This window comes from Protomyctophum parallelum (assembly GCF_964188405.1).
Source record: "Protomyctophum parallelum genome assembly, chromosome: 1".
Lineage (NCBI taxonomy): Eukaryota > Metazoa > Chordata > Actinopteri > Myctophiformes > Myctophidae > Protomyctophum > Protomyctophum parallelum.
Genome location: NC_139697.1, coordinates 99825144 through 99841114, shown reverse-complemented (window position 1 = coordinate 99841114; position 15971 = coordinate 99825144). Strand labels below are relative to the sequence as shown.

At 40.6% G+C, this 15971-nt stretch overlaps 2 protein-coding genes across 2 annotated transcripts; both read right to left on the bottom strand.

Annotated features, from left to right (window-relative positions):
• Positions 1-401: 401 nt before the first annotated feature.
• Positions 402-4693, bottom strand: LOC310867036 (uncharacterized protein). Its single transcript, XM_083776829.1, has 3 exons — positions 4553-4693; positions 3037-3135; positions 402-2557 (listed from the first exon to the last, which is right to left on the bottom strand). The coding sequence occupies exons 2-3, from the start codon at positions 3101-3103 to the stop codon at positions 831-833; spliced, it is 1794 nt and encodes a 597-aa protein (XP_083632955.1). The 5' UTR covers positions 3104-3135; positions 4553-4693; the 3' UTR covers positions 402-830.
• Positions 4694-12269: 7576 nt separating this feature from the next.
• On the bottom strand, positions 12270-15099 carry LOC310856047 (uncharacterized protein; the record flags this gene model as incomplete). The annotated part of the gene is made up of 3 exons (XM_083761265.1): positions 14542-15099; positions 12438-12550; positions 12270-12335 (listed from the first exon to the last, which is right to left on the bottom strand). The coding sequence occupies exons 1-3, from the start codon at positions 14999-15001 to the stop codon at positions 12270-12272; spliced, it is 639 nt and encodes a 212-aa protein (XP_083617391.1). The 5' UTR covers positions 15002-15099.
• Between the last annotated feature and the right edge of the window lie 872 nt (positions 15100-15971).

Here is a 15971-nt window from a genome sequence, read left to right as displayed (position 1 = left end):
AGAGTATTGCAACTCTATTTATTCCGGTCTCTGCAAAAGATCACTATCCCGCCTACAATTAGTACGAAACTCAGCTGCCAGACCTTTAAACAACTCCAAAAGACGCGACCACATCACCCCCATATTAGCTGCCCTCCACTGGTTACCCGTTTCAGAATAGATTTTAAAGCCCTGAATGGCCAGGCTCCTAGCTACGTCTCAGACATGCTGAAACCCTACAGGCCTGCCTGTGCGGTGCCGTGTCATTAGTCAGAAGGTTCATTGTTCCGAAATTACTATCCCTATCTCTAACCCTAACCTAAACCTAACCGCAAGCACGGGAGCAGTGCATGTTCGGACTAACGGGACTTCGGATCTATGGGCAGTTTCCGCCTGTGCGCCCACTCAGGTCCTCAGACAAGGCCCTCCTGGAGTCCCCTACAGCTCAGCTTGTCACTAAGGGCGGCAGGGCCTTTGCACCCAGGGCCCCCACACTCTGGAATGCCCTACCTACTGACCTAAGATGCGCACAATCAATATCCACATTTAAAACTCTGCTGAAAACCCACCTTTATCTTAAAGCCTTTTCCTAACTGTCATTATTGTATTATTATGTATGTTTTGTATTTTTATGCCGGCTATTGCATGGATTGATCTTTTATTGTTCTCTTGATGTAAAGCACTTTGTGACTTTGTTTAGAAATGTGCCATATAAATAAATTCATTATCATTATCATAATAGTTCTTCTTTTCACCTCCCTGACAACATACAGGTGTTTGATTTGAGCTAATCTATAGTGGATTTTCCCTCTTCTGTCAAGTCTTTTCAAGTGACCAGAGTTATTAAAACTCTACATTCTTTCCCCAGTGTGGATACGCTGGTGTTTCTTCAGGGTTACTGAATGCTTGAAACTCTTGTTACAATGTTTACATTGGAAAGGTTTTTCTCCAGTGTGGATACGCTGGTGTGTCTTCAGATTAGATGAACCGTTAAAACTCTTGTTACAATGTTTACACTGGAAAGGTTTTTCTCCAGTGTGGATGAGCTGGTGTCGCTTCAGATCAGATGAACCAGTAAAATTCTTGTCACACTGTGAACAGTTAAAAGGTTTTTCTAACGTGTGGACATGCTGGTGTTTCTTCAGACTAGATGAAGCAGTAAAGCTCTTGTCACAATGTTTACAGTGGAAAGGTTTTTCTCCAGTGTGGATACGCTGGTGTGCCTTCAGGAAACTTGGCTGAAAGAAACTCTTGTTACAATGTTTACACTGGAAAGGTTTTTCTCCAGTGTGGATATGCAGGTGTGCCTTCAGCTTAGATGAAAATGTAAAACTCTTGTCACACTGTGAACAGTTAAAAGGTTTTTCTGTAGTGTGTACACGCTGGTGACTCTTCAGGTGAGATGCCTGTCTGAAAGTCTTGTTACAATGTTTACAGTGGAAAGGTTTTTCTCCAGTGTGTATAAGCTGGTGTGACTTCAGGTGACTTGATTTAAAGAAACTCTTGTTACAATGTTTACACTGGAAAGGTTTTTCTCCAGTGTGCATATGCTGGTGTGCCTTCAGATTAGATGAACATATAAAACTCTTGTCACACTGTGAACAGTTGAAAGGTTTTTCTCCAGTGTGAACATGCTGGTGCATCCTTAGGCCATTTGCCTGAATGAACCTCTTGTCACAATGTTTACAGTGGAAACGTTTTTCTCCAGTGTGGATACGCTGGTGTATCTTCAGACTAGATGAACGAGTAAAAGTCTTGTCACACTGTGTACAGTTGAAAGGTTTTTCTCCAGTGTGGATACGTTGGTGTCTGTTCAGGGAACCTAGCTGAGAGAAACTATTGTCACAATGTTTACAGTGGAAAGGTTTTTCTCCAGTGTGGACATTCTGGTGATGCTTCAGGGAACCTAGCAGAGCGAAACTCTTGTCACAATGTTTACAGTTGAAAGGTTTTTCTCCAGTGTGGGTGAGCTGGTGTCTCTTCAGGTTACATGAATCACTGAAACTCTTGTCACAATGTTCACACTGGAAAGGTCTTTCTCCAGTGTGAACACTCTGATGTCTTTTCAGATAAGTTGACCATGCAAAACTCTTCTTACAAAGTTTACAGTGGAAAGCTTTCTCTCTGGTGTCGTTACGCTGGCGTGTCCTCAAGGACAAACTGAAACTCTTCCGTTTGTCATCATCGTCTTCACTGGTCTCCTCCCAATCATCACTGTCTTCAGTGACTTCAGTGTCAGATTCAAGTTCAACTTCAACTTCAGAGCAGTGGGAAGAGATGTCTTCTTCTTCATCATCATCACCTTTCACTGCTAGTAATGTCAACACTGACCCATCAGGCTGCTCTGGTCTTTGAAGTATACCTTCCTGTTCCTCTTTAAGCTCTTCCTGTTCTTCTTTAAGCTCTTCCTGTTCCTCTTTAAGATCTTCCTGTTCCTCTTTAAGCTCTTCCTGTTCCCCTTTAAGTTCTTCCTGTTCATCTTTAATGTGTGGAGGCTCTGGTTCCTCCTGGAGCAGACTGGGGCTCCTCTCCTGTTTAATAGAATCCTCCTCTTTACACACAACTGTGTGCAGGATGTCTAGGAGCAGAGAAATTACATAATAGTTAAAGCTAGATTCCTAATATAAATGAAACTTAATGAGACTTAATAAAACAGCACATTTTTGGAAATGTAACACTCATGTTGCGCTATATACACTTTAAGCAATGCATCTGGTTCATCCAATGTGATCGTGATGTCCACGTCAAATTCATAAACAGAACATAACAGTAATTCCTACATGCACTTCCAAGTGCTTAATATCTTTAAGATATTTTGGGGTCTGCCTTTATTGATAGATAGATTGATAGATTTTTCAATGTAATGAGTCCCGGGATGCAGGACCGGTCTTTTAGATGAGTCCCAGGGACATTTTATGAGTCCCACTTCAACAACATTACTGTACATGCTGAGTACAGTAGTGCATCCCGTGGATGCATAGGTCGTTGTTTTATTGCGTCCCTTAACTATAAACTGCGTTTTGGGATTTCATGAAATGGAGAGCACATGAAACGTACCGAGTTGTGGGTGGTCTTCAGGTTCCTGTTTAATAGAGATAACCATGGCTGAGTCTGGAGAGTTCATCTTCACCTGCAGTCTGGACTCCACACACTGCTCTGAAATGAAATGAAGGAATGAGGACTTTAATCAAGCTGTGGAGGAAGAATCAGGAAGCATGGGAATTAAACTGGTGAGCTTCATTTTTATTGGCTTTTATCGATGTGTATCTCTACACGTCATCACGCAGCACGTTTTCAGGAAGTAATTAAAATAATATTTTATGGACTTTTGATATAAAAACACACAGCAATGAGAATTTGTTTTGGCATCCATTGTTAGGTATGACCATATGATGACCACGGATATGGTCTAAAAGTGTGAAGAATGTATTTTTTATTTCACTACGCCTTTAAAGCCGATATCAAAAAAATATCAAATATCAAAACACCTCAACAGTGCCACAGGCTGATCACCTCCATGCCACGCCCCACTGATGAAATAATTTGTTTAAAAGTAGCCCAGACCAAGTATTGAGTGCAGAAAATAACATACTTTTCAGTATGTTTCATAAAATATTTGAATATTTTGAGATAGGATATGTTTTATTTATGAGCTGTAATGCCATCAAGCTTAAAACAAAAACTACGTTTTAAATATTTCACTTTATGCGCAATGAATCTAGAATATATGAAAGTTTCACTTTTATAATTATATTATGGAAGAAAATGAACTTTTCCACAATATTCATTTTTTTGAAGATGCAACTATAGACTATAATTATCCATCTCTCTCTGTCTCTCTCTCTCTGTGTGTGTGTGTGTGTGTGTGTGTGTGTGTGTGTGTGTGTGTGTGTGTGTGTGTGTGTGTGTGTGTGTGTGTGTGTGTGTGTGTGTGTGTGTGGAAGAATGATTAGGATTTTTATTGTATTAATTTCTCTCATACATTCTCTCAAAATATAATCCATTGGTTTCTGTCCTCAAAACCACACCTCCAGTCGCTGTCATACTTAACGGGAGGTGCGCTCATGATCACGGCAGCAGAGCCTATTTGTGCACGGCTGCACGCGCACCTGCAGCCCAACAAGTATAATTTGGTCGCCTATGTCAGTATTAAATGTCTCCTATAATAGGGTGCGCCCCACTAGCCAACACACAAGAGGAGGTTTGAATGGACTGGAACCAGTGCTCCCCAAAACAACAGATTTGGAGATCTGTTGGGAATTGATTACATGAAAGTTAACAGTCACCCGTGCGACCAGTCTCAATTATGTTTGTAAACAAATAATGTGTCTATAGCCTACTATAGCCACTGCAATAGTACAACAACACACTGATGTAACATCAGCGTTACGTTAATAATAGTGGCATCAACAAGATGCAACCAAGTAATGTATTATTATTACTGCTGCTGCTACTTTGTTTATGATCCCATTTATAACAAGCAAGCAGATAGAAGAGAAATACGATTTATGTCTTAAAAGATGAGTCAATAAAGACAACCAGATGAAACACAACGTGAATCAGTTCATCTTACCTGCTGTGTTTCAGTGGTTGAGCTGCTAACAAACGTCCTCCTGCTGCTTAACGAATAACGAGTTAACGACCACACTGTTTTGAAAACAAAACACGTTTTACTTTTCTTTGTACGTTAGTGTCAAAAGACGCTCAACCAACACACCGCCATGTTGTTTTCACAACTGCATTGTGGGTAACTGAGTTCTTCTCCTGACCAGTTTGTGTAGACGACAGTTGGTGTAGTATTGCTCCCCCTACTGTTGGTCTCGGGTACTGTCCATTGTTTATACAGTACAGTACAGTACTATGTGACCTTCCAGACCTGTAGAAAAGAGAACATCCATCTAGGAGTGCAACGGTTAATCCAACTAATACATTTAAATTATTATGGAAAATAATTGTTCATCATTAAGGTGATAAATTAATGAATCAATCCCTATTTTGGAAATGTCATAGGCTAAATCTTCCCAAATAGGCCTAATGAAAAATCCCAAAATATTTAAAACAAAAAGCAGATGTAGGCCTCCAAGCGTGAACATTGTGATGCGTTTTGAGCTTGTAGATCAGCTATTTTAACAAGTCTTACACAACACTGTTGTGCAACCTAGTATAACAGGGCTGACGTCGTTATAATGACGGCAAAACCTGCTGGATGGCAGGCACGGAACGGATTTTTCTAGATGTGAAAAAAGCCAAAACCCACAATATCACAGAGGCAGCCGACTGGCTTGTGCCACACCTACTTAAAGGAAAGGATGCTGGGAAGGTCATCATCTTCTGCAGGTATGTGACACCAAAAAAGTATACCGTGCCAACCGACAGTAAGATGTCTTCTGTAATATATTATATACGTGAATGAACTTAAGAGGCCACATAATGTGTTATAATAACATAACAGCTTTAAATATAAACATTGATCATTTGTTCTTCTTGTAAAGGACAATGAGTGCCGTTAGAACTGCATATGGGCATTGGGCAGATAATGGAGAAGCTGGGGAACAATGCCTGGAGCTCAGAGGAGCACACGGTTTTCACGAGGTTTGCGGACATGTTCCACAGCCATATATCGGAAGACTGCCAGAACCGAATTTTGTCTACTTTTGTCACACAGGACTGGCCACTGTGGCAACCACACACCAGACATGGCTGTCCGGTGTGTGGTTGCCACAGTGGCATAAACATCAAAGTAGGCCTACCGAAACAATGTACTTCATTAGTAAACAATTCCTGAAATGATATGCCTACTTATCATTGGTATTCACATACTCACCTATCATCATCTAGTTGACCATTTAATTGCACAAAATAATTTGATCACTTAACTATAACATCTGTGGGTTTGACATATTACACTGATGAAGATAACATATTAGCATAACGATGAAGACATTAATGAAGAATTTTCACCATGGCGACTTGGTAAACGGACGAGTTCTCCGGTATCCGGGGCGAGGTGGGTTTGGGGAGTTAGGCCAAGCAGTAGCCTGACCAGTTCAGAGCCATCCAATAGAAGTTGGAGTTACGATATTGAGGGGGCAGAAACACAAGTTGGAGTTGGAAATACATTGTTTTCAATGAGGGCGTCGCAAATAAGAGCTATTTTAAGCAAGTGTGCAACATGGCAACTGTTTTAAAAAACTCGACTACGTCTCGTTCCTGACCGCATCACTGTCGTGGCAATAATCACGTTAAACCACACCCTCTCGTGTAATATTGCTTAAATGCACAATCTCTGTAAAGCGCCTTGGATAAAGGCGCTATATAAAATGCACCATTTACCATTTACAACATACAGTATACCAACATATATCATGTTACAGGATGCAGCATATACCTTGCATTAAACATGTTAACCATATAATTTTCAAAATAATAATTAAAATAATTGAAATGGTTTGATTGAATAATTCAACAGGTTGTAATAAAGTACAGTGATAGTTACAATAATTAATAGTTTTTTTAACAGTTTGTAATAAAGTAGTGATACAGTTATACAATAATGAATAGTTTATTAACAGTTTGTAATAAAGTACAGTAGGTACAGTTATACAATAATGATAAAAGGATAACACTAAAAACCCTGGAGGCTTGTTTCCATTGTGGTCCTATGGTGCCCCATTGGGTGTGTAATGGAACACAGTAAGAGTGAATGAAATCATAACATAAAAATACCGTTAGAAACATGGTTTATGCGGACATTTATAGTATACTCAAACCAAAACTAATTCACAGTACTGCAGGGTCTGACATACTTTACATAATTCATTAAAACCACATGCACTTTTCTCCCCTCAGTTAACCAATATTTACTTTGTAAAATAACTGAAATGGTGCCTCCCAGTGGGTGTAATGGAACACAGCAAGATGACATGAATTCATATCAAAACTGTATAATTCTATAAAACCTGTTGTACCATATATTGTAGACCAGAGGCTCCCACGCCTTTTATAGAGATTAGACATTCGACCGGGACCCAAACTAGTGAACATAGCAGATCTACAAGCGCACGTGTCCCTTCGCGCCACGAGATTTTAGATCAGCTATTTTCACGATTTCAAGATCTTAATTATTATCATTTTATTTATGGAATCTCTTTTTTTCTTTGTCTGTTTTAAAATGATAAATCTTTAGAAACATATTTTAAATGCAGGGAAATACAGTGTGCGGGTGTACCTTATTGCTTTCATTGATGTCCACTGGCCTACGCACCTGTTCATACGCCTAATTTCTAGGTGTGCGAAGGTTTTCTCCTACAAATGCAGGAAAAGAAAATGGGATTTGTACTCGAGTCGTGACCCATAAAAACTGGTCTGTGACCCACAAGTGGGTCCCGACCCCCTGTTTGTATATAAACCATATAGCCCACAGCACTGTTTCTCATTCATTTATGGTGAATCACACCAGAATTATTTTCAATACATACTGTAGGACTGCAGGGTCTGACATTAAGATGTATTTTCCTACAAGTACTTCTCTAGTCTACTTTCCCATCCAAACTCCTCCTTGCCCTGCCCTGTACCGTTGCCAGTGGTGCAGCACATACATTTCTCTCACAATATACTTCTCAAATCCATTGCATGTTGATCGTGTGTAAAACACTATACAAAACATGAGTTTCTGGAAAATGAAGAAATGTGTAGCAGTTGTGTAGTAGTTGTAGCTACAGTGCATTACGATTACAGACAGACTCGCCCAGCAGTCTGGCACTTTGGAATGGAGGGGCAGATCAACATGGAATTAATTCTGTACTGGCCATATAAGGAGCATGTCTCGAGTGTACAGGGTTTGATGAGGTCAGATCAACATACGGAATGTCATAACAGGTCAGCTCCATATGGAGATCTAAGGATGGTAGCGGGGACATTCTCTTGAGTGTAACAGGGTTTGACGAGGGCCCAGGTAGGGCAAGGCCTTAATCTTCGGGCCTGTTGAGAACTCTAGTTTCCGCCGGCTGCCGGGCGCGGCTGCACTAATAACTTTGGGGCAGGCCCGTCTAGAGTTTGAATGGACAGCTATCAGTCAAAAGGGAGACATCGAAGAGGAAGGATGGATGGGGAAGGATCAACATATGGAATGTCAGACCATATACTAATATTGATGACATCAGGGATCTCCATATATGGGCTTAATTGTGACAGCAGGTTGCATTTACTATGATATTATCCCTGATTTACTATCATCCCTGATGTCATAGTGATGCAACGAGACCTGGGCACAATATATGGGGGCTTTCCCCATGTATGGGGATTGTGAGTGACGTGACAAAAAATGCAAGGTTTCATAGTTAACTAGGCATAAAGGATAAGGCTCCATAGTTATACAAGATAGGGCCCTGTGTTTGCAGTGCCTGCACATGAAATAATCTCAGACCTTACAGATCGCTACAAGCTAACAGCACATTACATTTAATCACTTCACTTTGTATTCTGTATTTTGTTTGCAGGCGATTCCATACAACAGAGTTTGATCAAATCAAAAGTAGCAAATGCGCATGGGAGGCAATTCGACTGAATGGAACGATTGCGTCAGAAAATCTATATTTGTCTTGTGTGTAACAATTAATCTGTTCTAATGACATGACTCATTTATTCAGTTGCATTATGCCAGTCACTTTGAAGAAAAGAGACGTTATTTTATATTTAATCAACGTATTAAACTCCAGTAAACACTAAACTCACACTAAAAATGAAGTGGTGAACGACCAACCTAATAATCATAAACGCACACGAATGCAATCAGGTTAAATGTTAAAGGACCACTTCACCACTTTTCAACCTATATAATAGTTCCGCACTAATAATCATGATGAAATAGCACAATTCTTTTCTAATCATTCTGTGTCTCATAGGAGGGCTGCATGCAGTTCAGAAACCCGTCCACCAGTGACATCATCGTTGGGAAGATTATTTTTTAAACAGATTTTTTTTTTTTTTAATGTTTGGATTTTCATTATCGTGACTTTTCGCAACTTTTCAGGACTAGAAAGCCTGCAGTTTCTATTAGCTTGTATTCGCCATCGATGATGTCACTGGTGGACAGGTTTCTGAACTGCCCACAGCCCTCCTATGAGACACAGACTGAGTAGAAAGAAAATTGGTCATGATTATTAGTGAGGACCTATTATATGAAGATATGTTGAAAAGTGGTCCTTTAACTTGCACACTAATTCTGGTGGCAGTCTAAAGCCCTGTGCAGAAAATGAGATTCAGAATAGGCAGAGAGTTGTTCTAGCATGAAATTATATAAAACATGCAAAACAAACAAAAACAAAACAAAACAAACAAAAATAGCAGGTGGAATGTCTCCAAAAGACGAGTCCTGACTGAGGCAGTATGAATATCCATAATAGTTCTACTTTTCTATTCGGTTTGATTTGATGCTCCCAGTGTATAGTGTGTATAGTAGATTTCCCCCATTCTTTCAAGTTTTTTCAAGTGACCAGAGTTATTGAAACTCTGGATTTTTTTCTCCAGTGTGGATACGCTGGTGTCTCTTCATGGAACCCGACTGCTGGAAACTCTTGTTACAATGTTTACACTGGAAAGGTTTTTCTCCTGTGTGGACATACTGGTGCTTCTTCAGGTCATATGCCTGAACGAACCTCCTGTCACAATGTTTACAGTGGAAAGGTTTTTCTCCAGTGTGGACAAACTGGTGTCTCTTCAGGGTACCTGCCTCACTAAAACTCTTGTCACAATGTTTACACTGGAAAGGCTTTTCTCCAGTGTGGACATACTGGTGTCTCTGCAAGTGACCTGATTGATTGAAACTCTTGTCACAATGTTTACAATGGAATGGTTTGACCCCACGCTGGTGCTTCTTTAGGTCATATGACTGAATGAACCTCTTCAGGGAAGCTGACTGCTGGAAACTCTTGTTACAATGTTTAAACTGGAAAGGTTTTTCTCCTGTGTGTACATACTGGTGCTTCTTTAGGTCACTTGACTGGATGAACCTTACGTCACAATGTTTACAGTGGAAAGGTTTTTCTCCAGTGTGGATATGCTGGTGTCTCTTCAGGGTACCTGACTCACTAAAACTCTTTTCACAATGTTTACACTGGAAAGGTTTTTCTCCTGTGTGGACATACTGGTGTCTCTGCAGGTGACCTGCTTGATTGAAACTCTTGTCACAATGTGTACACTGGAACGGTTTTTCTCCAGTGTGGAGACGCTGGTGTGTTTTCAGCCCACCTGAATCAATGAAACTCTTGTCACAGTGCTTACAATGGAAGGGTTTTTCCCCAGTGTGAACGCGCTGGTGCTTCCTTAGGTCATATGACTGAATGAACCTCTTGTCACAGTGTTTACAGTTGAAAGGTTTTTCTCCAGTGTGAAACCTCTGGTGTCTCTTCAGGGTACCCGACTCACTGAAACTCTTGTTACAATGTTCACACTGGAAAGGCTTTTCTCCAGTGTGAAACCGCTGGTGTCTTTTCAGAGAATCTGGCCTGGTGAAACTCTTCTTACAATGTTTACATTGGAAATGTTTCTCTCTAGTGTCGATATGCTGGCGTGTCCCCAAGGAACCCGACTCACTGAAACTCTGGTCACGCCGTTCACCATCACCGTCTTCACTGGTCTCCTCCCAATCATCAGATTCAAGTTCAACTTCAACTTCAGAGCAGTGGGAAGAGATGTCATCATCATTTTCTTCCTCACCTTTCACTGCTAGTAACGTCAACATTGACCCATCAGGCTGCTCTGGTCTTTGAAGTAGACCTTCCTTTTCCTCTTTAAGCTTTTCCTGTTCCTCTTTAATGTGTGGAGGCTCTGGTTCCTCCTGGAGCAGACTGGGGCTCCTCTCCTGTTTAATAGAATCCTCCTCTTTACACACAACCATGTGCAGGATGTCTAGGAGCAGAAACAATACATAATAGTTAATACTAGATTCCTAAAATATAAAAGAAGTGTAGAAAATGAGCTCTCACCTTCAACGTTTTAGTAACATATCAGTAGGGCTGGGCGATATGACAAAATCTCATATCACAATATAGAAAGGTTTATATTACGATAATGATATACTCACGATATAGCATATTCTTTACGATACCGATTTCTCTATCTAAGAAATTGATTTTTTTTTCTTTTTTTTTCAGGCCGAGTACTTGGCAATTTAGTGTACTTACTTGGGAAAAAAAACAGGAAAAGAATACTTATGCCAATATCAAAAACAGGGGTAGAAAATAAGGGAAATTTGGATTTTCAAAATCACAGGCCCCACCATTATAACCACTGGCCCGGGATTCGTCAGAAGCTATTTTATTTATTTTCTCCTTTTTTAAATGCACGTACAATGTGTTTTTAGCATTAATTTTATTGAAATAAAAGACAATGGGTCTAAACAAACTGGCTTACTACAGTTACATTATTGGCAACTAAATAAATGAATGAATTACAAATTAAGACAAATACTGACAATGCTACTGATTGGTTCATTGGCTTTTAGTTATTGCACATAGCTAAAATTAAATAATAATATTACACCGGTCATTCAGGATGGAAAAAGAAAGTTGTCCTTTTGGGGAGAAGTCTTCTACAGGGAATTACTTGCCACACACACACACACACACAGACACACACACACACACACACACACACACACACACACACACACACACACACACACACACACACACACACACACACACACATCAACAAATGCATTGCTGTGGTACAGAACGTGGAAACGTGTGTCACAAATGCGACGCGTTGCATGCGTGCAGATCTGCGCTTAACCCATTTGATACATAGGACAGGTATGCTCGCCATGATTCATTCATTTTGTGGCATGCGCTGATTACACATGACGAGGCGTTTAATATTGCTGTAACATTGCCTCGCTGTGTTTCATTCTTTGAATCGCTCTGGGCCCAGTCAAAATGGGTTAAATAGAATATACTTCAAAATAGAATTTGAGGGATATTCCAATGATGGATGATTTACATATCAGGATATTATCAGTGTCATGATATGTTTTGCCATTGTTATTGTATACTGTATAGTTAGCCTCGGAAGACGTTTTTTATTTCCAGGGAGAAATAGCACAAACGTTGATCACTCTCTGCTGATTTCTGATCGTCTGCACCTTTTTTTAAATTGACACACACACGCACACCCGTACACACACACACACACACCCGTACACACACACTCCTCTCTCTCTCTGTCGCTCTAATAGTCTCATGTTGCGCAGCTGTGTCTAGATTCTCCTGCCGGATCCTGCCGGGAGCTGCCTATGCCATAGAAAGCATAGGTGGAGCCCAGGCCAGCCCAGTAAAAAATAAGACATTGTGGCAGCCCTACAGAAACGAAAATAAGAGCACATGAAACTTACTGAGGTGCGAGTGGTCTTCAGGTTCCCGTTTAATAGAAATGTCTTCAGGTTCCTGATTATTAGAAACGTCTTCAGCTTCCTGTTTAATAGAAATGTCTTCAGGTTCCTGATTATTAGAAACGTCCATGGCTGAGTCTGGAGAGTTCATCTTCACCTGCAGTCTGGACTCCACACACCGCTCTGAAATGTAGTGAATAAGGACTTTAATAACTGGAGACCTAGCGGTGTTAGCACAACATGTGAATCTTGAGATCATGGGATTTATGTATTAGGGAATAAATCGCACTTGACTTAAGTTTACACAAGGAAGAATGGTCTAAAGTGAATATGGTGAAAGTAACCAATCTGTTTTTAATGTTCTGCCTCAGTTCAAACAGCAGGGAGCGTACAGTGCAACCATTTCTATTTTAATTCAGGATTACAACATTACTTTTTTTTAAGTAGGCCTATATATTTTGAGACATTCCATTTGACAATGAGGCTCTTTGTTTTGTCTTGTGTTTTGTTATAAACACCCTCTTTTGTCGCTCCATAAAAGCTCAGTGAGACTGTGAGATGTTTAGTTCAGATCTAGCCAAGATGAAAACAAAACAATAATGTGTAAGATTTGTTATGGTGTGTGTGCACCACAGCGCGCACACGCACGCACACACACACACACACACACACACACACACACACACACACACACACACACACACACACACACACACTGAAAGCTCAAAATGATGCGGACATAAGCATAACCATTTTTCTATGGACATAAAACACGCAGTGGAGTGTAATCAGCCCTCAACGGCTTCAGTGTGGTGGTGGTATGTAGATGTAGAATCAAACGGCGTACATACAACCAAATAGTTGATTTCTTAATAACGAGACAAAATGAATACGTTTCCTGCCGGCCCTAAATAGCTCAAAGGCTCAGCCCTATGCGGCCTCTCTAAGAAGCGAGACCGACAATAGAGGGTATGCATAAAGTCAATGGCAAATCGAGTGGCAAGGTGAGTGGCAAAGTGAGTTTAACGTTGTTTAACATTGTTTATTACAAATTACAATCAGATAAGACTTTTGTATTTGGATGTGCGGGCTGTCAAGGCCAGAAAGTACCCTAGTGTCAGTGATCACAACAACTGAAACGGTCCTGGGCGGTCTCCAATGTTTTTTTTTTAGCTCCAAAAAAGCTCCTAAATGCAAAAGTTCCAATGCATTTCAATTTTCAATCGGCTCTAGGCCGGGCCGTGGATGGAATATGACCACTGTGCGTTCACATTTTCTGAAAAGGGAAGGAGTTAAGTCTGTGATTCATTACAGCTGTGACCAACCTAGATGCCTTGCGCTGGGTCATGCATTGCAAAATGAAAATCATCAGCTGTGTGTCTGTCTGGCCCCTTTTCCACCGGTTGGTTCCCAGTGGGAACCGGTTCAGTTCTTTTTGGTTTTTAGTCCATGAGCCAGAGCTCCAAAATGTTAACGTGAATTATGAATTGAGTGGGCAAAACCATACCTATATTAGATTGTTATCACCATTAAACTCTCCCAATTGAGTACTTACACGAAGACAATGATTTATTGTATTACAAATTTTACATTTTTAAATATGCAAATGAGGCATTATGTAGGAAAATATGCAAAATAATCAAAAACATGAAAAAGCTACTACTGTGGAAGGGTTATCATGTATTAATTTACTTGTATTGATCCTATAAACCATTTAATATAGGGTATAGTTTGCCCACCAATTTTGGAGCTCTGGCTGATGGACTAAAAACCAAAAAGAACTGAACCGGTTCCCACTGGGAACCAACCGGTGGAAAAGGGGTCTATGTGTCTCTGTGTGCACTCTGCCATGTGATAGAACCACTGATTTAACCATATTTATTTTTCTTCTTTTTTTTTACAGTAGTATTACACCTATACTGTACGTGATAGGTGAATAGGTAATAATATAATTAATAGTTATCAACATGACATTTCCCCAGTTGATTAGCCTACTATATGCAAAAAATAGAAAATATGAAAAAGCTACTACTGTGGAAGGGTTATCATATATTAATTTACTTATATTGATCCTATAAACAATTTATTATGGTTTGGCACACTCAATTCGAACCGGTTCCCACCAGCTCTGTGTGAGCTGGGGCTCCATTCATGGCTTGCAAAATGTGACTCACCCACAGCATGTGTTGTCTGCATAGCTTGCATCTGCCTCCTGGCAGCTTCTGACGCTCTGCACAAGGTTACTGCTTTCTCAAGGGTCAAGTCCTTTTCCCTTAGTAGTATTTCTTTCAGAGAGGCATTGTTCAAACTGAACACCAGTTTATCTCTCATCATGTCCGTGTCGCTTATTCCAAATGCACAGGTTTTGCTCTTCTGGCGCAGTTCTGCGACAAACGTGTCCACTGGTATCCCATCCGCCATAGCATGAGACCAGAACTGGTGCCGTTCAAAGACCACATTCTTCTGCGGGCTGCAATACGTTGCGAACGCCCTGAGGACCGCGTCCATCTTTCCATCGTCGCCATCCTCGAACGTGAACGTGTTGAATACGTCCAAGGCGTCTTCTCCGACGGTGTGCAGCAGAATGGCCACTTTAACCTTTTCATCCTTCTCGATGGCTCCCGTCGCTGTCATGTACAGCTGGAAACGCTGTTCCCACCGGCGCCAGTTCTCGGCCAGGTTTCCAGTGAGCAGCAGCGATGACGGTGGTTTGAGCTGCAGAAGCAGCTGCTCCATCTTTGTTTTCTGCTTCTAGCGTTAGCAAGTATTAACCAGCAACAACAACAACATCAAAGGCGTTCGTAGCTCCTCACGCGCACATGTTATTATAGTTTTGAGTTGGGTTCTTTATATTATTTAATATTTAATAATAATAAAGTTGACAACACACTGGTGAGTCGTTTGTAGGCGCAGCAGCTTCAGTTTACTGTCTGAGGGACAGGGCAGGCGTGAGTAGTCGATGATCACAACAGTCAGTCAGTGCAGTACTCTTAATGGAACACAGAGTATCGGCTGTCTGTCTGTCTGTCTGTCTGTCTGTCTGTCTGTCTGTCTGTCTGTCTGTCTCGATAGATCGATCGATTGAAGTAGTTTGACACTTTGCAGAATTACAGTACATTTCAAGTAGACTACAACTCAATATAAAACTGTTAACTGTGAGTGGACGACACTTTTGATTGATTGAAATATTTATTAACAGTTTGCAGAATTACAGTACATTTCAAGCACAAACTCAATACAAAGACTGTTAACTGTGAGTGGACGACCCAATTAAGCATTACACTTGTTTATGGCCCACCATTTTCAATTTATCAAAACATTTAGAGACGTACAAATATACACGTCTAACAGGAAATCATCATAGGATGAAAAACAAACAAAAAAACAACATATAAGTGAGGGGGGAAATGGTACTATCCATCCATCCATCCATCCAGGCTCTTTCCCCTCCATTCTCGTTGTACATTGTTGTAATGCTCACACAGCTAAATCTACCAATCATCTTCTCCCAATCCACAACGCAGACCTCCCTGACAATAATGCAATTCACCAAAAACAACTCTTTGACCAATTTAATCTATGTATGGCCCTCTAGTTTAATAGT